Genomic DNA, 21,018 nt, shown 5'->3' with positions numbered 1-21,018 from the left:
ATATGGTAGGCCTTGGGATGTTATAGTATGTATGTATGTATTATTGTATGGCCAATATTTGGCGATGTTACTAGTCGTTATCGACTACGGATGTTACGTATGCCTACTTTGTGTTTGCATACGTTGATGAGATGTTACGTGTTTGGGTTGTACGTTTGCTCGACCCTGATGTTATTACTTGGATGTTATATATATATATATATATATATATATATATATATATATATATATATATGGATGTACTTATAAAGATGTTTATATATACATATGAAGATGATTATTTATTGATGATGATGGCCTAACTAATGTATCCCTTTATTTTAAAAATCCTTGGAATGGCTATTATGATTATTATTATCGATGTTATTTATTAAAACTTGAACTCACTCAGCTCAAGCTGACTTTGTGTGCATGTTAGTGTGAGTTTTCAGGTTAGGAGAAGGATGTCTTACCGCTTGGACGTGCATGAAGCTACTTGGACAGGAAGGGCGTACTTGGATGGAAGATTTAAATATTAAACATTTCTTTTTAAAAGTTTTATCAAATATATTTAAATTGGTTTTTGGGCATTATTCCCGGGTTTTGGGAACTTATTTTACTAATTATGGTTTTCCACTGAATTATACTCTGAATTGGTTGTTTTAATGAAATGAACTGTTTTCAAGTTTAAGTATTTTATAAGTATTATGGATGAATACCAACTGTTGGGTTCCCGGGGTTCGGGGCCTTACATAAAACACTCATATATGAAATACACATTTGTAACATTCGCATTTCAAGAATATTATAACAAAAGAAGTTTTTATTATTTATGGTGTATCGTTATATATTTCAGTTAAATAATAATGGGACGGAGTGTTAGGCTTAGGATTTATATTGGACTGGAAAATGATTGCGGGCCTAAGGTCCATGGGCTAAGAGTATTTAAGCTCGCAAATACCTGAAACCCTAAACACTCTCATTTCTTACATTTTCTACCTCTAGACACTCATTCTCTATACGCAGACTCTCTCTTCTTCCCTCGTTCTATTCAAGATCTAAGTTAATCAAGATTGGTTCCTTTTACTAAAACAACATTAAGGAGCAAAGAAAACCCATCTAGATTCGTGAGGTCCAAGATCCAAACCTAACCAAGATCTAGAAAGGTATGTCTTAGATTAAAATATTTAGGTTTTGATGTTAGTTTATTGTAAGATTCAAAGATTTGGATGAATCAGGTCTTGTTAAGCAAGAAAATTGTAAAACGTTTTTGTAAGAAAGTTGCTTGGGTTAGACGGTATGAGCAAGTGATGTTTAGGTCGTATCGAGCAAGGAAATGGAGTTGTTATAACCAGAAGCTTGCTCTAACATTAAAGAGGATGTAACGAGACGTGAAAAGTGGCAAAATAGGACCCAAATCGAGCCGACCCGGAACCGAACGAGCCAAATGGAACATTCGACTCGAATGGAAATTCAACTCGAATGGAAAATCAACTCGAAAGGGAAATTCGAATTGAATGGACCATTCGACTCGAATGGGAAACTCGACTCAAATGGGAAATTCGAATCGAATGGACCATTCGACTCAAATGGGAAACTCGACTCGAAAGGGGAATTCGACTCAAATGGTAAATTCGAGTCGAATGGTTTGAGTCGGGCGTTTTCAAGCTAGAACCCCCCCCCCCCCCCCGTTCGTTAAGAGTTTCGTTAACTTATAAGTTCGGGGTAGTAGAACGAGATAATTGATACTTGTAAATTTGTTAAACAGTTAGCCGTGCTCGGTTGAAAAGAGGCGTGACCATAAACTCAAGAGGAACCGACTCCAGGTGAGTTCTAGCCCCTTTCTGTGTTATGTTTTCGGGGCTATGTGCATACTACGATGTGTTAGATAATACACTTATTATAAGTGGTAAGTGTATATTAGATGTATGTGAATGATATAGAATGTTTGAATAGTATACACGTAGTTATATATATTTAAATACTTATGAGTAATAAAGATATGTAATGAACGAACGTATGTATGGTTGTATGGGACGAGGTAGGGTGCCGGACCCTTATAAATTCCGAGGTATGTAGGGTTCGGACCCTTATAATTTCCAAGGTATGTAGGGTTCCGGACCCTTATAATTTCCGAGGTATTTAGGGTTCCGGACCCTTATAATTTCCGAGGCATATAGGGTGCCGGACCCTTATAATTTCTGAGGTACGTAGGGTGCCAGACCCTTATAATTTCAGAGGTACGTATGGTGCCAGACCCTTATAATATCCGAGGTATGTAAGGCGAGATGCTCTTTAAACGTATAGGTAATATGAAAGTAATGTAAGTATAGAAGTAATAAGTAAGACGGTATAAATTATGAAAGAAAGTATGAACGCATGTAAGTATGTAGGAAAGAAATATTAGTAAGTAAAGAATGAAATACGTATCTTCAGACACGTATACGTAAGAATATGTATGTAATGTTATGTTATTTGATTAACTAGAACTTACTCGGCGTAGCTAACTTTTAGTATTCATGCAGGTGAATAGAATGAGACAGGCTGCTTGAGATGGAACATGTGGCAAAGAAATGAAGATTGTCATCGACGAAAGAAGATTCACGTATCGTTTATGATTATCGTTAAGACTTGTGTTATTTTGTTTAAAAGAAGTACTTGATGGATTGTACGAATATTTGATTTTTAATATTCCGCAAAAGTTTTAATTAACTCTGATTTTAGAACTTGTTTATGATTAAATCCAACACCAAACATAGGGCTGCCGGGATCGGGGTCTTACAACATTAGTGCACATATGCACTACATCGACAGCCTTTTTTTTAAGGAACAATATTATTATATTAGAAGGAGGAAAGAAAAAATCACAAAATATTTTTTTTTTTTAAAGTTAAAAATAATTCTTTATTAATTCATTAGTTTTCTCTTTAAATGAGTTCTCTCTAGATCCCACCCTATATATATATATATATATATATATATATATATATATATATATATATATATATATATATATATATAGAGAGAGAGAGAGAGAGGATTAAAAGAAAACTTATCTTTAGAGAGAAAACTTAAAAACTCCTAAAGAATTATTTTTAATTAAAAATAAAAAAATATTTTTAAATTTTCGTTTTTGCCATTATTCTTATATTTTGTTACCCTTCACTTGAAAAACAAAACAAAAAAAACAGTGTAATGTACGTACGTATTACTGTGCAAGACTGTTGTATTACACATGTGTATTACTATGTACTTTTATGTTCAATAGTGTTTAATTGCATATATTTTATATTTGTATATTGTATATGTACAGTAGTATTGTATTATATGCAAAAATAATAATAATAATAATAATAATAAGGATATGTAAAAATCCCTAATAATAAACATAAAAGTCAATATATTGCACATGAGCGTTAATGTTGTATTTCGCATACATATTAATGTGTATTCGATGTGTGTATTAGTCTTATATTGCATATATACAATAGTGTGTATCAAATATGCGCAATAGTGTTTTATTCGATGCAATACAATACTTTTGCATATATGCAACGCACACTACACCGACAAGGTTTTTTTTTTTTAACAATATCAACATATAAGAATAATTGGGAAAAAAAAAAAAGAAACTCCAAAAAAATTTTTAAAAAAAAGTAAACTTAATTGTTTAGAAGTTTTTTTTGTTAGATAAGTTTTCATTTGATCACATCCTTATATATATATATATATATATAACACTATGTTAGAACCCGTGTGATACACGGGTGTTAAAATAAAAGAAATAATTAAGTCTACATTCAAATCCTGGCATCAATATAATAAACAAATTTAAGAATCAGAAATTTAAATCATGAATCTAATCAAGATTTAAAACAATGAATTAATTTTGATTTATTATATTAACAAGAAATTCTATAAGTTAAATGAGATGTAATTTAATTTTGTTTATTTTATTAACAAGAAAATATGAAAAATACATGTTATTTTGAAAGAATTATTTATTTTAAAATAAATTATTTTATTACTAAGAAATTATAAAAGAAAGAAATGTTGTTTTAGTATCATATAGATACACACGAACACACATTGCTAATGCTAAATTGTACATTTGAAAGTCGGTGATACTACTTAAAATTGATAGTCACTCAAGTTGATTATGATGAATCTCAAAACAAACTACTTCAAATCACATCGGGTTAAGGAGACTCTTTAGGTGTTGATGAGTTGAATTTGGTTGGTCAATACTCATACATTGAGATAGGTATTTTAACTATAATTTGTTAACTTTAATTTTTTAGTTCTACGTCATCATACATGGCATGTATCACATCTACATTAAGAATTAAAACAAAGTTAAATGAGATGGCAAGTAGTTCTAACTTGTTAATCTAGTAAAACCATCAAATTATGTAATTTTTAAAAAAAAAAAAACTAAAAGTTGATTGACTTTATTTTAACAAAAGGGTTGCGAGTATTTTAGTCGAACATATACAAAATTTTGTTACTATTGATTCCGATTAAGATTTACATATTATAAATAATGTTTTATTTAGACATCAGCTGACATTTATATGAACCGTATAGGGCTATATGACTTGTATATAGCAGTTTTGGTAGAATCTTATGTCGTGTCCAATAATTGACCAAATTTTATATATCACGTAGATCAAAGAAAAGGTTGAGTAGCATGTAAAACTAGACACTTATATGAGTCATATTAGGCTCAATGATCATCGTGGCATGCGAGTTATATATATGCTTTGTAAAAGTATGTAGGAGTGGTTGAAAGTGAAATATTTTAGGTGTAAGTTTTGGGTATGTAAGAGTGTGTATTCATAGAGAAAATCCCCAAACTAGCTTACTTTCACGAAAAATTTTTAGAAATAGCTCAAGACCAACCAAAATCCCTGAACTAGCCAAAAAATCTCGTCGGATTCGACGGAAACAAAACCTGACCCGACGGATTAATGACCCACCTATAGGACGCGTCACGAAGCGTATTATTCCATCAAATCTGAAGGTTTTCCGTTTTGTCCGACGGATTAATGAGACAAACCACCGTAATAATAAATAGTCGGATTTAACGGTTCAGTTCATGCTTCCGTCGGGCTCGACTGCTTAATTTGTCCGACGAACCCTGGATGTTTCAATTCGAGGGGTTTTTGATTTTGAACTCTAGAGTGAAACTGAACACTATGGTTGTGTTATTCTCGAAAACCTAAGCGAGTTGTACTGTTGATTTGCTTGATTTTGTGGAGAAATAAGAAATATGGAGATGGAGGTTGGTTTTGGAGGTTAAAAGTTGAGAGGTAGAAGATTATAAATCCCGTTGGATCCGGCGGCTTTTTAACGAATTTCGTCGGATCCACTAATACATTGACACGTTAAGCGATTTTAAAGGCCCAAAAATTCCGTCGGATATGAACGGAAGAAAATAGTTTATTTTGAGGATTTTTTTGTAAACTTAGGCTATTTTAAAAAAGAAAAAACAATCGGTCAAACTAGGTTATTTTGTAGATTTTCCTGTAATTTTAAATTTATTTTAAAAGAAAGAGCAAGCCGTTATGTAATAAAAGAATTATTTAATTTATTTTTTTTATTAAATAACATATATGTGGAGTGGGTGAGTGTGGCCCACCACGTCAGCATACTTCTGTTGCATTCAAACCTGATTCGTTGACTTTACCCCAGGCTTCATCCGTCTATACTCCATTCCCACATAGTAGATCCGAATGAGGGCTGAAGATCACGTTGTGGGTGTTCTTAACGTCCAATTTTCTTCTGTTTTGAGCATTTACTTATCTATTAAGCGTATGATTCGATTGATCTGTAACTATTACTACTGTATTTTTGTATATAAAAAAAGGGATAAAAACTTTATGCTTGTCATTATTTTTACATATGCTACAACAATCAATATGTTTTGCACTGTTGCTCAGTACTTATTGCTGTACCAAAAGACGCCTCTCCTTTCGCCATCACTTTCATCAGGCTCAATGAACAAGCAAACTTTGGACTCTCTCCATAACGCCTTGTAAAAGGGAGTGCTATCAAACTGATAAAACTCACCCAGAATTGGCTTGATTGCTTTGGTGGCTTCCACGGCATGATAATGGGGAAGGTACGAAAACAAATGGTGCACAACATGTGTGTCCGTAACGCGATTCAACACCCTGTTTAGAACCTGCCCGAAATCCCTATCAACCGTCACAAGCGCACCGTTCATCCAGTTCCATGCAGAGTCGTCGTAGTGCGGCAAAGAAGGGTGCGTGTGCTGAAGGTACGTCACGATCACAATAAGCATGTTCGTCACCGTCAACGCACCTAAGTAGACGCAGAACACCCAAGCGAGCCCGTAAGCCATCGAGGCTTTGAACACCAAGTAAACTAAGCTGAGAAGCCCGATATCCGACACGAGAACCAGGAGTCGCTCGTTATCTAAGAAAATGGGGCTACGGGGGTCGAAGTGACTGGCGAATCTATCGTAAGGTCTTCCCGCGGCATTAATGGACAAGTATATGTACCATCCGAGAGTGAGTTTGATAGTGAGGGTGAAAGTGCGGCCCAGGGGGTTGTCGAAGTAAAAGGATGCGGGGCTGAGTTTCGATTTTTCCTTAGGAACGTAAACCTCGTCACGCTCGAGAGAACCGGTGTTGGAATGGTGGCGGCGGTGGCTAAACTTCCATGAGAAGTAAGGGGTGGTAACGAACGTGTGCACGAAGAAGCCTACGGTGTCATCCAGCCATTCGTAGTCACTGAAAGCATGGTGACCGCATTCATGACCGATAACCCACAGACCCATCATCACGGTGCCCTGAGCGACCCAGTAAAGCGGCCACGCGATGTACTGAAGAGGGTGCGGGAGCTGCGGGATAAAAGTGGTGGCAACGTAGTAGAACAAGGCGACTGCGGCAACGTCGGCTCCCAGATACGAGAAGGATTTGATCAAAGGTCTTTCGAAACAATGAGGTGGTATGGCCTTTTTAATATCTCCTAGCGTAAACTCGGGTTTTGAGGTTGGGGCTCTTTCAAAAACTACCTCAGGATCACTCGGATTCCAACGGCCACCCGCACCCATGTTTCTGCGAAAATCGATTCACAAGAAGCAATTTCAATTTGCAGAAACAAAAGTAGGGGATGAACTGCTTTTTGGTTCTCTCTCCCTCTTTCTATGAACAATAATATAAGCGACTATCTGTAAGCACTTATTTATACATGAATTATTATTTCTTTTTGGGGCATATTTCCCCCTCCACACCCTCCAAAAACTCAAATTTGGTGGCTAGACGCCTTTGTTTACTGTGTATACCACAAAAGGTATGAATAAGTTGGTGGCTAGACGCCTTTGTTTACTGTGTTAGGTCCAAGAACCTTATCAAGTTTATTTTCTTTTCTCTATGTTGGTAGTCAATAATGAGATACTTCCGGGTCCCTTCATTCGATATGAGGAACGATTAATTACACTACTCGGAAATAAAATGACCAAGAGAATATTGTTGAAAGTGGAAACAAGCTAGTCAACAGCATACAATCTTTCGTGTAAGTCTATGGGTTAATTAAATTTGTGAATCAATATTTAAATTAAACATGGGCTAAATAAAATAACACACACGTGCTAAGATAAATGGTAGCATGACCCCATAAGTTGGGCTAGTAGTTTGTGTAAGGTTTGGGGGAGACATACAAATACTTTAATTTAATAAGAGCAGTCATTGGATTCAAATCCCGTTTAGGAAAAAAAAAATAGAGAGCTTAATTTGGGTTTGGAGTTTTCTTACTTATAGATGGGTTTTCTTCCGAAGATGAAATAGAAGCGGGTAAGTGGTTCTTCAGTGATCAAAATTGGCCGTTCGAAAAAATAAAAAAGAGAAAGTGTGCAAAGGTAACGTGCTAATTCTGATTCCGTTATCACTGTAATTAGGATTATACTTAACTTTAGACAGTGGTTAATTTACATTGTACTTGTAAATATATGTATCAAATTGTGAAAATTCAGATTTGTATATTTGTTTTGTGATGATTGGTTGTGTTAATCGTAGAATGAAAAATTCTTGAGTCACCGAAGGTGTCATTCTACCGGCCTCAAGAGACGCTAGAATTTAAATGTCCTGTTGGTGATGTTTGATGCAGCGGTGGATGTAGTTAGTAACTAGGGGTAGCGAACATTTCGTCGGTAGTGTAAATTTTTTATATTTTTTTGTGGTTTTCATATTTCGCTACCCCTAAAAATATATAATGTTAACCCTCTCTGTTTAAAGTCAGCCAAATTAAAAGCTAAAACGAATTAAATCTCACCCAAAGTTTAAAGCCCAACCAAGTTAAAGCGCAAACAAATAAAACCATTGTTCATTGTTCTCTTATGTTTGAATGCTTGGTTTAGGTTGAACATCAACATTTAACAAAACAAAATTTTATTCAGCCACCGTCCACCCCACGTTGCCTGACCCCCTACTGCCCTACTCCGGTCACCGGACCTTCACACCGCAGCAGAGTAGCTGACGGTCAGTGATCCCCCAGTCCCTCCTCCACGGTTCGATTTCTGTTTGTTCAATTTAGGTACTCTTTTACTTTTATCTAAAATTGTAATCGTTTAATTAGTTTATATAAATTGTTAATTTGGAATTGTTTATGGGCAATTGAATATTTGAATAACTGATTATGTTTTATTAGATATTTGAATAATGTAAATTGATATTGATTAGGTATTTAGGGTTTATATATGTACATTGGAATTGATTATGGATTTATGGTTTAAATTTTGTTTTCTTCGAAAATTAAGAAGCTTGCAAGATGAAATTGACAAAATCTTATTAGTAATTTTTTAAATGAAAAATCCAAATGATGATGTTGCATTGATCCAACATTAAGTTTAAAAATATTATTATAAGAAATACGGCAAAAAAGAATTCGATTATTGTATGAAATACAGTAAAAAAATAAATGTTACCTTTAAGATCTTCCTCAAGATCCGTCACTATTTAAATATGATTCGTGTAGTTAGTCAATAAATCATATAGGTTACAGGTAGTAGCACTTTAACGTTATTGTTTTCAGTTTATTATAATATTGTTTTATTGTTTTTATTATTTAACAATTTTAAGCACCGCTTCGATCAGTGGCTTCAACCTCCTTGCAATGCTAAAAAAACAAGTTCAAGATGATACAAAGGTAAAGATCAAGCTCACTTCTCGTAAAGTAAACCCATGTCAATATCTATTCCATCATCAATTTGTTGTACGTTTTGAATGGGAATGTTAGCTTTTACTTTTTTGTTATTATTTTTATTTAGTCTTATAATTTGTTTTTAGTTAATGAAATATTATTTTATTCACAAACTGGTGTATTGTTGTTGTTGGATGATAAATTTTGATTAAAGATGATTGATTTCGTGTTCATATTTACTTAATCTAGTGTAGAAAATAATACATTTTGCTTTCTAAAACAATCTTCAATGGAACTTTTATAAATGTCAATAAGTTCAACGAGTCATGCATAGTAATGTTAGACTCCAAGATCTATCGATGTAGTTTTCAAAAGATTGAGTTTACAATTCAAAAGAGGCTTGCGGACAGCTTGTTGCCCGTTTGTCTTCTGTCTTGATGTAAATATTATATTTTATTATGAAAAAAAACTTAACGATCTGTGAAGTGACTTGAAGGTGTCTATTGAAAGGGTTGCGTTGGTAAAGAGCGTCTGTGGACAAGGAAATCTTTTTGCAAGGTCGACAGACTTTGACAAGGTTCACGAGTGAGAGGATTCAAGAGGAGGTACCACGTCTACATAGAAGGGAGAAAAAGAACGAAGTCGACTTGTAAAAACAGTGAGAAAGACAGTAAAACCCATCTCCTTAACCTAAATTATGCTTGATAGCTAGTCCATTGTGCAACTCTGATCAAAGGAGGATCTTATGCACTAACCCTCGTTAATAAGAAAACAGTCTATCAATCTATTAACTATTTTTTAGAACGTACACCAACTTACATATCCTTATAATTTATTTTTAATATTATCTTACAATCCACTATAGAACTTTTTAACTCTTCAAAATACCATTGCACTCTGTGATATATTTTAATCTGCTTTGCAAGGTGTCAAAATAAGAAGCTATAGCATACCTTTGTAAGCCACGTATCATAGTCGTGTTACGTACGTGGTACAGCCGGTGGCACCCAGCAAATCTATATAAATCCATAATTTCCAAGCTGCTTGCTTTCAAACAAACGACTATCTCTTATCCATTCAAAAGATAAACACCGATCAAATGCAGACAGCCAAAAACGCCGCAGCTTCCGTCAAAGAGACGGCAGCAAACATCGGCGCCGCCGCTAAGTCCGGCATGGAAAAGACCAAAGCCACCCTTCAAGAAAAGGTTTCTACCGTTTGTTAAATATCTCTTTGTTTCTCTTAGTTTATAAATAATGCGTCACCCTATATACTTACACCCCATTACCCATAACTGATTTCACACCATCAAATGGCCGTTCACAAAATACACTGACGAATGTTTTATCCCAAAAAAAAACGAAAAAACGAAAAAAAGAAAAAAAAAACTAGACAATGGACATCATTTCGCACCATCAAATGACAGTTCACAATCGAATGTTTTGTCCAAAAAAAAAAATAAAAATAAAACCTTTACATCGGACGACTATAAACGGTGAAACTTTGAAAATGTTGTCAAAATAGTTATCCGACTTTTATCCAAATGGTTGTCTAAAACGGTGTTGGTTTAGATGACAAAATGTTTCTTTACAGGTGATCCCATAAATAATTTGAAAACTCACCACCTTAATTTATTAATCGAAAACAGGGCGAGAGAATGACTGCACATGATCCAACTCAAAAGGAAATGGCAACGGAGAAGGAGGAGGCGAGAATAAACCAAGCAGAGTACGAGAAGCAGGTGGCGCGTGAGCAAAACGCCACGCAGAGGCTGGAGGCAGAAGCAACCGGTGCGCACTCCTACTCGACCACCGGAGCCACCGGTCATGGGATGGGCAGCCACCAGATGTCGGCCTTGCCGGGTCATGGAACCGGAGAACCTGCTGGACAGGTAGTCGAAGGGGTTGTGAAGTCTCGCCCGATTGGAATGGATACCGGTACAGGTAAGACATTGGCGGGACATAACACAAAAGCTGGTGGAGGTGCCAGTGGATATGGTACCGGTGGAGCTTATCGTTGATAGGTTGTAGGAGGGATTTGTGTTGGTTTTTAGCAGGTGTGTTTTGTGTTTTGAGCTTGGAAGTCTTTAGTGTGGAGTTAGATGTAGGTTTAATGTTCATTTGATTAACAAATGATAGTAAGAAATAAGATGAGTAGCCAACGATCTTGTTATTAATTGATATTGTTGTTAATTGAAAGTGCATCCAATTGAGAAGCCTAAGCCTCACTAAATAGAAAAATAAAACAACGGCTATACCTTAGGATTAGGTAAACCCTAAAGACAAACGGCAGTTATTCAAATACTCAATTCAAAGTTAACGGCCCTTATACCTCCAGGATTAGCCAGGATTAGCCATTAGGTAAAGGGAAAATTCTTAAAATAAATATTTATTTAAACAACTTTTTGGTTTTCAGTATCATCGGTAAAAAAATTCAAAAATATGTAATATAGGTATCAAAAAAATTCAAAAATATGTAATATAGGTATCATCTGTAAAAAAAAATTCAAAAATATGTAATATAAACTAGTCAGAGTTTGTATAAATCTATTAGAATTTGCCATGTATCCTTAAACTAACCGTAACAAGCACGTTCACTTATTATTTACTCGTCACGACTAAATAAGTATCATGCCTCGTAATCAAATCTCACGAGTAATTCATAACTCCTTTAGTCACGACGAGTAGATTATAATGTTAAAACTAGTCGCAACGAGTTAACTACTAATAAACTACTCGTGTAGAAAATGTAAACCGAGTAAACTAGTCATCGTGACTAAATGACTTATGAATTACTCATGGGCGTTGATTACGAGGCATAAAACTTATTTAGTCGTAACAAGTAAATGATTAACGAACGTGCTCGTTACGGTTAGTTTAAGGACATGCAACGAGTTTTAATTGGTTCTACAAACTACTTGTCACGACTAGTTTATAATACATATTTCTGGAATTTTTTGCAGATGATACCTAAAACTAGAAATTTGTTTTCATAAATGCTTATTTTGAGAATTTTCTTTTAGGTAAACACTAAAGACCAGCCCAGAAACGGTATATATAACAAGAAGAAATGAACAGGAATAACACATGTGTAAAATAATATAACAAGAAGAAATGAACAGGAATAAACACATGTGTCAAATAATAAAAACGCATGTGCAAACTAATAAGTGAATGACAAAAGAAACAAATGAACAGGAATAAACGAATGTGCAAAATAATAAGTGAACAAGAAAAACACATGAGCAAAATAATAAGTAAATGTTAGTTCACGAAATTGGTGTCCGCAGCTGTTCGAATAGGATAGGGGTTGTTTAGTCTTTATATTAATGTATAAAGGCTCATTCGCTAAGCATGTTCAGCGAATGAGGCCTCATTCGTTAAGGACTAGGCTATTCGTTAATGTAAGAGCTCATTCGTTACTACTGTGTAACGAATGAAGGCTCATTCGTTAAAGTAATGCCCATTCGCTAAGGATGTTTAGCGAATGGGAGGTCATTCGCTATAGGAAGCCTCATTCGTTAGTGATGTTAACGAATGAGAAGGACTGCCTATAAATAGGCCTTCCCTAATGAATGTGCATAGAGATCTGTGCCATATTTATCCTCTGTAATGTTATGCTGCCGAATTCTCTGCAGGCTTAATGTATTGATCTCCATTAACGTATTGAATGAACACGACTTAACGTATCGATTTGCGACTAGTTCCTAGGCTCGTAAAACGTTCGTATAACGTATTCACAATTGGTATCAGAGCCGGAGGTTGCTCGTGATACGGTTTGGTTTGTGTTCTTCGTGTTTCGATTAATGTATGATCTAATTTCGGATGATTTCATGGATGAATCATGGAATTGATGTTATATTCATGTTTCTGGATCAAATCCGAACCTTCGTGTGACATTTGAGCCAAAACAAGGTACACTTCAGTACGTATTTACCGATTAAGCAAATAAACGCTTTTTGCATCACAAACGAACGATTAACCGAACGGGTCGGGTTATGACCCAGATATCTCGGGGGGCCATCTATGAGTGATATACGTTTAATACAAGCTAAAACATTAGAAATATGGCATTATTTTGATAGCAAACAAGTTAAACGAAAATATGCTTGTTTAACTACCCGCTATAGATTTAAACGCAAAAGATAGTTACAAACCAAGCATTGTATCATCCGTTAAGCCGAAAAAGACTTACCAAACACTTATTTGAAATGTTTTAAGCGATCCGTGAAAATATTTTTGATTATTACAAACATATAGTATGCTTTTATAATTTTACACAAAACTAGCCGAAAAACACTCGTTTTCGCGATGTTTAACGCACCCGATAAGTTTTTCGCGCCAAAAACCGAACCCGAACTAAATTTGGACCTGGGCTTTCGCATTTGGGCCTTTAGAATCAGATTAATGGGCCAAATTGAGCCCAAGGCAACCCAATAAAACTTCCGGCCGCAGCCCACCCCCCACCCCCATTCTTTTATAAAACTTATTTTGGAAGCTTGTTCATTCATTTTAGTTGATAAAAATTGAGCCAAGCAGCTCTAAACCTGAGTTTCCAGAAAACCTTCAAACCCTAAGGTAAGGAGCTTAAATAAGTAGCTTTTATGCTTGTTTAAACTTGTATAATACCATAAAAACATGTCTTGGTTACTAAAAATCATTCCTAACCATGTAAAAATCCTAAAAATGGTCCATAAACATGTTTTGATCATACACATGGTAAGGAACCTGTTTTGATAGTTTTTTTGGCCATAAACACGGATTAAAGGGTTGAAACGACGTTTTTACGGTTCAAAAGTTCGTTTTTGTGCACTAGCCAAAACCCTAAGTTAAGGGCTGTTATGTTGATGAAATATTGCTTGGTTTGTGATATAGACTTGTACCTAGCTTTCTTAGAAGCACAAGAACCTGAAAACTTGATTAAAAAGTCGGAAACGAGCCAAACCCGCTAAGGTAATGCCGAAACACTCGCTTACGGGCTATTTAGGTTAAGGTTGTGATGTGCATATTTTTAGGACTTGAAATTTTTCAAGTACATCAGGGACCACGTCAATGAGTCCCTGTTCAAAGTTGGTAATTTTTAGACCATCTGAGAATATTTGGCGAATTTATTACCGAATTGGGACGTTTATTTGGGAAAAATAGCTAAAATACTTCAAAAGTTATGAAATTTTTCTGGGAACTCAGATTTGATGTATTTTGATCACATATGAATTTTGGGATCATTTGGAGAAGTTTAAAGGTGTTTTGTTTATTTGCGTTCGTGTGAATTTTTACAGCCGAATTTGGGCCGAAAAGAATATTGCACGAGCTTTTTACATTCTGGAATTGATACAGGTTGTTTTGGGACATGATTTGAGTATTCAGGAATTTTTGTGGAATTTTGGAAATTGTTTGGGGTAAACGGACGATTTTCAAGAGAAATATAGCTGAGAAAATGAATTTTTATAAATTAATAAATCAGTAAATAAATTCCAGAAATATTTTTATAAAAATCTACATATTTTAATTGATAAGTGGTTAAATTTTCATAATTTAATAATTAACGGTTAATTAATTATGCTAATCTGAATATTAAACAAATTCAGTTTTTATAACAACCGGCAAGTTCGCGACTAGTGAACCTGCGGGAAAATCAAAACACCAAGAGTGATCAAAAATCATATGCTTGGACTAATTAAGTGAAAATGAACTTTTCTATGTAAATCCTGGACAATCCGGGTGGATTGTGTGCGTTTCTTCTCAAATCAAACTGAATAAACGGAAACGGGCCCCGTGGCTAATCCGGGACCCCAGTATGTGATCTTTCTTTATAACTTAATCATGTTATTAACCAATACATTTACCCAAGCTTATTTTCCCATAACTGCTTTCTGAACGCGTAAACGAGCAACTTGGCCCAGCTGAGAAAACGGGAGTCTGAGCCAAGTTCGGTTTTAAGTATTAGACATTGAACAACATCACAACCTAAGCCTATTGCCACTTTCTGGGCGTTCCAGCTACACCCAGATTAGTTATACAGCCCAGTTTAGTATTGAGATTATAATAATATTAAAATATTAAAATTATTATAATATTGATTATAGGAACTACTGATAGCGGACTGAACAAACCACGAGTTGATACAGTACTGAATATCTACTAAACCGTGAGTTTCATGACCCCACTTTTAAACTGTTTTATGAACTTTTGGGGTGAAAAGCATGTTTGATTACATATACATACCTGAAACATGTACTGATGTGAATTATCTAAGTGCTAACACACGAAAGTCCCCACGATCACAGTGATTAACTTCGAGCCGGTGGCTTGTGAATAGTACTATTGGTTTGACAAACCCAAACGGAATCGGCCTGGTTGCCGTGTCACATAGCGCCGTTTGCACATGACCATATTTATACAAACAGGCTATGTAGTGTTAGACATAGCTACCGGGGCATGTTGTGGTCGGAAGGGGAGCCACAGTGGTTGATTGAGCGTGGGAAATGGATGCACGCAGCACATACAGTCAAGGCTTCACTGTAGCTTAGCATAATTACATCATTTACATACATACATACTTATTTCATGATTACAAGTGTTAACTTGTGAATACTCATTACTGTTTTCTTGAAACTCGTGAAACTCACCAACTCTAGTAGTTGACCCGTTTTAAACTGCTTTTCAGGTGTACCTAAATCGGAGTAATTTGGTGATCTGTTACTTGCCTGAAGTGTGTGGTCGATGCTATGTGAATAGAAGCAAGGGTGTTAGTAGTAAGAATGTTTAGTTAACGAATTAGTTTTGTTTGTACCACCTAGACTGTAAAATAATGATAGAACAAAGAAATGTAATATATTGTAAATTAGTTTGTAATGTTTCTTTATAAACAATGTGTTGATACCAGAGGTGTCTGTTACATTCCTGTTTTACGCTTCCGCATTGTGCTAGTCGGGGTGTGACACTTCGTATGTATTTTGGTGGATAATTATGAAGGTTTGATGATTCTGCCATGGATGAGCTTGAAGATTTGAAGATTCTGGCGACTGTAACTGTTTTTCCGGCGAAATACGGTTTTCCGGCTACAGTAACCACGAGAACGGCTCATTCGTTAACTTAAACTCATTCGTTAACGGAGTTTTAACGAATAAGCACATTCGTTAAAGGGTTTAACGAATGTGAGTTTCATTCGTTATGTGTGCTTATTCGCTATGGAGGACTCATTCGCTATCAATACTCATTCGTTATTTTTTTCCTGACATCCGTTAGTTCCATAACGAATATGTTTTAGATTGGGAGGTCATTCGCTATGGGAAGCCTCATTCGTTAGTGATGTTAACGAATGAGGAGGACTGCCTATAAATAGGCCTTCCCTAGTGAATGTGCATAGAGATCTGTGCCATATTTATCCTCTTTAATGTTATGCTGCCGGATTCTCTCCAGACTTAATGTATTGATCTCCATTAACATATTGAATGAACACGACTTAACGTATCGATTTTCGACTAGTTCCTAGGCTCGTAAAACGTTCGTATAACGTATTCACAGTAAATAAGAAAAAACTATGCAAAATAATAAGTGAAAAAGTGAATGAAAAAGAATAAACACATGTGTAAAATAATAAGTGAATAAGAAAAGGATGTAATAATAATAAGTGAATAATAAAAGGCTGCAATAATAAGTGAATCAATAAAAAGAATATAAAACATGTGCAAAATAATAATTAAATAAGAAAAGGCTGCAATAATAAGTGAACAAAAAAAAGAATAAACACATGTGCAAAATAATAAGTGAATTATAAAAGGCTGTAATAATAAGTGAATCAAAAAAGGCTTCATGAGATCGATCGGATCATATTTTATCACCCTCCAGTGATTCGAATTCCATAACACCAAGCAGATGTTTACTTTATGCATGTTGTTCATGAGTGTTGCTGAGTGATGCAGTGATTAAGTGCCACCACATATTGAGCTACCATCTCTCTAATAAATTGATGCTTTAGTTCAGTGTGCTTCGATCGATCATGCATTACAGGATTCTTTCTTAGGTTTATTGCAGATAAGTTGTCACTGTAAATTGTAGTAGCAGTTGTTTGATTGAACCCCATGTCTTCTAAGATCCTCCTTAACCAAATGGCTTGGTGTGCTGATGAAGTAGCTGAGATATACTCAGCTTCAGTGCTAGAAAGGGAAACTGTTGTTTGTTTCTTTGATCTCCAACTTACAGCACCCTTCCTATAGAAAGCACATAGGCTGAAACACTTTCCTGTCATCAATGCTGCTAACCCAATCACTATCTGTAAAACCAATTAGTTCAAATTTGGCACCTCTATCATACCAGATAATTTGATGGTGCCTGCAACATATTTCAATATTCTTCTAGCAGCTCCCATGTGGATTTTTGATGGAGATTGCATGTACTTGACACCATACTTATAGAATATGTTAAGTCTAAGTCTTATGTAGGTTAAGTAAATTAACTCGCCCACCAAGCTTTTGAACATAACTTCATTGGCTTTGTCAGCCATGTCATTAAGCATTATCTTTTCACTTAAGTTCATTGGAGTGTCATCTATTTTGGTGTCAAGCATAACAAACTTTGTAAGCATACTCCTGGCATATTTCTCTTGCAAAACAAAGACACCTTGATGAGTTTGTGCTACTTTTAGCCATAAGAAGTATCTTAAGAGACCAAGATCAGTCATCTCAAATACCTTCTTCATTCCCGACTTGAAATCTACAATTAACTTAGCACATTTGCTTGTACATATTATATCATCAACATAAAGATAAACATACACTAGTTCATATGCCCATTGTTCTTAGCATACAATGTTGGCTTGTTGCTGCTCCGGATATATCCATTGCTATTGAAATAACCATCTATCTTTGAGTGCCAAGCCCTTAGATCTTGCTTGAGTCTATAGAGGGTTTTGCTTGATTTATAAACTTTATTTTTCTTTCCAACAACTTCAAAGACTTTTGGTTGTTCAACATACATTTCTTTAGTTAAATCACCATTAAGGAAGGCTGATTTAACATCTAGTTGATGAAGATACCATCCTAAATGGGCAGTAACTGAAATTACCACACGAACTGATTCAAATCGCATAGGCGGCGGCGGCCTCTGATTCTGGGTGGTTCGGACATCTAACGAAGGCGGGTTCCAGCAACTCCAAGGTCCGATCGACACAAAGAAAGGACCAATCGATAAGATGCAAAGGCGTTCCAACGATTGTAAAGTGCATCTGGCAATTTGGTATGATTTCCTATGGGATTTCACTAAAAACATTAGTCATCTGTTAGTTGGGAGTGACAAAAACAAATAGAGTGAAAGTTGGGAGTGGTGGGCAATAAATCAAAAGTTGGAAGTATTATCAGTCAACGAGTGAAAATTGGAAGTATTAAAAACCAATATCCCTAAAATCTAGTATGATATGATGAGTTGATGGTTTGAAACAAGAATTAATGTATTGCATTGATGATCCTCTTATTTAGTTAGGCTTATAATCTAATATGACATGATGAGTTTATAGTTTAAAACAAAACACTGATGTGTTGCATCGATGATCCTCTTATTTAGGAGGGCTTAAAGCTCTCTCATAGTTAAGAGGGCTTAAAGCAAAAATAATAGTTGAAAGTAGGAGGGTTTAAGAAAAGAATAAAAATCAAAACAATTGGGTTGTTATAAAAGTTGGAATATAAATGAATAAAGAGCTGGAATTTGAAAGAATGAGAAGTGAAGTTAGGATTTGAAAGCATTAAATTTGGAACTAAAACTACACAACAAAATACTATTAAGGAATTTTGATCTACCAGATATGTAATGAACTTTGGTTAAACAACCCAGTTGTACCACCCATTTCCTCGCACCATCATCATCTCACCCACACTGCTACTTCCGACCAGTTGGGTGACAGCTGGCGACGATTAAGAGGTGGTTGGCTGGATTGCAACAGGATAGAGGCGGAAAGGGTGGTACGGCGATAAATGTTAGTGGGGGTGCTAGAGGGATGGTCGTGGTTACTGACAATGATTGGTCGGAGATTTCATTTACTTTGGTTATATTCTTTCACATTTTAAAGGGATTGTTGAATTCTTTATATGAAGAAATTTAATAGAATTAATTGCAATTCCAGTTCATTTATCATCTAAACAAACTAAGAATGAAATTAAGATTTCAATTCCACAAATACTACAAACCAAACACACTAAGATTTCCATTACACAAACAGAATTCAAATTCGGGTTACATTGAACCAAGCACACCTTAAGTGAAACCAAACAATACCAATTGATTATCACCTTGAAATTTCAAAGTTGTACTTTCTCATTCCTTTCCTTCCATTTTATATGTTTAGCTCTTTTTAACACTGTCCAAATATGGTCTCCTTTTTGTGCATGTATGGTTTATAGGCTATTTTCGAATGCATCAGAATTTGTTAAAAGAATTTGATATAGAATTAAAATTTTCAAAATGAATAGATTTTTGAACGCATCGGAATTTGTTAAAAGGAATTTGATTTAGAATTTCTGTTTTTCCAAAATGAATAGGAATCTATGAAAGAATTTTAATTTGGGATGAATTAGACCGACAAAACAATCATAAAAGAATTGAAGTCTATCACTAAGGGCACCACACACCCGACCATCTAGCTCGACCACCACCGCCTTGACCACCCATCGTCGCTACCCCAGCCACCCATCGTTTTTATCTCTCTTGCCACTTCCTCGGCCACCCACCCAAACATCGTCATCACCACCTAACAAAGATGGTGGAGTGGTAGATGTGACGACAGTGAGTATTTGGAGACTTTATATACTTTGGTTTAATTCCTTCATGATTTGAATGAATTGATGAATTCCTTTAAATAAAGGAATTTGATGAAATTAACCACTTGCTAGCCATACACGTTAAGTTTGGAATTGAGATTCCAATTTTGGCAAACTTTGCGAACCAAACACACTAAAACTAAGTGTAGTGGGTGATTTTAAGGTCAAAATCACCCCAATGTAGCTATGACCCCCCCCCCCCACCCCTACCCCCGGGCGATTTGAGGGGGGGCATGTATTTATCACCGGTGTTTGTGTTTAAAAATGGTAATATTTTAATAATATGACCGTTGACAACGGCCACACCTCCTTGGAAACCTACATTCGGCTATAAATACCCCAAATGGTATGATCATCTCATCTAATCATATTGTCATCATATTATACCTGATATCTGCTCTAGCAATCTCTTAATATACATTTATATTTAAAGAGCAATCTATTCTGATTCTCACGCCGGAGGGTGGTCACAAGGAGGAACCCCCCCTTCTCAGTGACAAGCTCACGGTGTCTGTTTTGCAGGTTATCAGAAGAACCATCTTTGCCGGGTCTAACCCCTCGTGGGAAACATCTATCTAACCCCCAGGTTACCCGTAATCTGCCCGGGGTCCGGTTAGTGTTTCTTCACCGATGATCGGTTTCAATTGCCCTTATTCAATTGAACAGACATGTATTTAACTCCTCATCGTTCAATCCTACCACTACTTCAGCCACGTGAAACCACCAAAACACGCCACGGCCCGCCTCCACCAAACAAGAACACATACAGGTATTTTATCCTAAGCTTTTAGGGTTGATTTGTGTTGTTAATTTGAAAACAATTGGTCGATTTGTATTGTTAATTCACGTTATTGAACACGGGTTTTGCTCTGCACCATCATCGCACCGCCGTCGACGTTGATTACCTCTGGTGACATTGAATGCAGCTAATTGAGTGGGAATTGGATGCGCCCATCAATGGGGAGTTAATTGAAACCGTTCGTGACTGAAACTGCTAATTGTATATATGTCTTATTGCAGTCAATCGTTGTCAATTCAAACCTTGTTATAATCAACGTCCCTAA

At 35.6% G+C, this 21,018-nt stretch overlaps 2 protein-coding genes across 2 annotated transcripts; one reads left to right on the top strand and one right to left on the bottom strand.

Annotated features, from left to right (window-relative positions):
• Positions 1-5,917: 5,917 nt before the first annotated feature.
• LOC143544884 (delta(12)-fatty-acid desaturase FAD2-like) lies at positions 5,918-7,126 on the bottom strand. Its single transcript, XM_077036871.1, has one exon. The coding sequence runs from the start codon at positions 7,058-7,060 to the stop codon at positions 5,918-5,920; it is 1,143 nt and encodes a 380-aa protein (XP_076892986.1). The 5' UTR covers positions 7,061-7,126.
• A 3,086-nt stretch (positions 7,127-10,212) lies between these two features.
• Positions 10,213-11,187, top strand: LOC143544883 (11 kDa late embryogenesis abundant protein-like). The gene is made up of 2 exons (XM_077036870.1): positions 10,213-10,351; positions 10,793-11,187. The coding sequence occupies exons 1-2, from the start codon at positions 10,244-10,246 to the stop codon at positions 11,162-11,164; spliced, it is 480 nt and encodes a 159-aa protein (XP_076892985.1). The 5' UTR covers positions 10,213-10,243; the 3' UTR covers positions 11,165-11,187.
• Positions 11,188-21,018: the final 9,831 nt, after the last annotated feature.

Source organism: Bidens hawaiensis, unplaced genomic scaffold, assembly GCF_021521415.1.
Source record: "Bidens hawaiensis isolate Kalapana, Puna unplaced genomic scaffold, B.hawaiensis_p1.1 tig00013778_1, whole genome shotgun sequence".
NCBI classification, from domain to species: Eukaryota; Viridiplantae; Streptophyta; class Magnoliopsida; order Asterales; family Asteraceae; genus Bidens; species Bidens hawaiensis.
Note: the sequence above shows the minus strand (reverse complement) of the source record. Positions and strands in the feature narration are given on the sequence as shown.

Coding starts and splice junctions, on each gene's coding strand:
- LOC143544884 (XM_077036871.1), bottom strand. CDS start 7,060: ATGGGTGCGGGTGGCCGTTGGAATCCGAGTGATCCTGAGGTAGTTTTT.
- LOC143544883 (XM_077036870.1), top strand. CDS start 10,244: ATGCAGACAGCCAAAAACGCCGCAGCTTCCGTCAAAGAGACGGCAGCA. Junction 10,352..10,792: donor AAGCCACCCTTCAAGAAAAG/GTTTCTACCGTT, acceptor AATCGAAAACAG/GGCGAGAGAATGACTGCACA.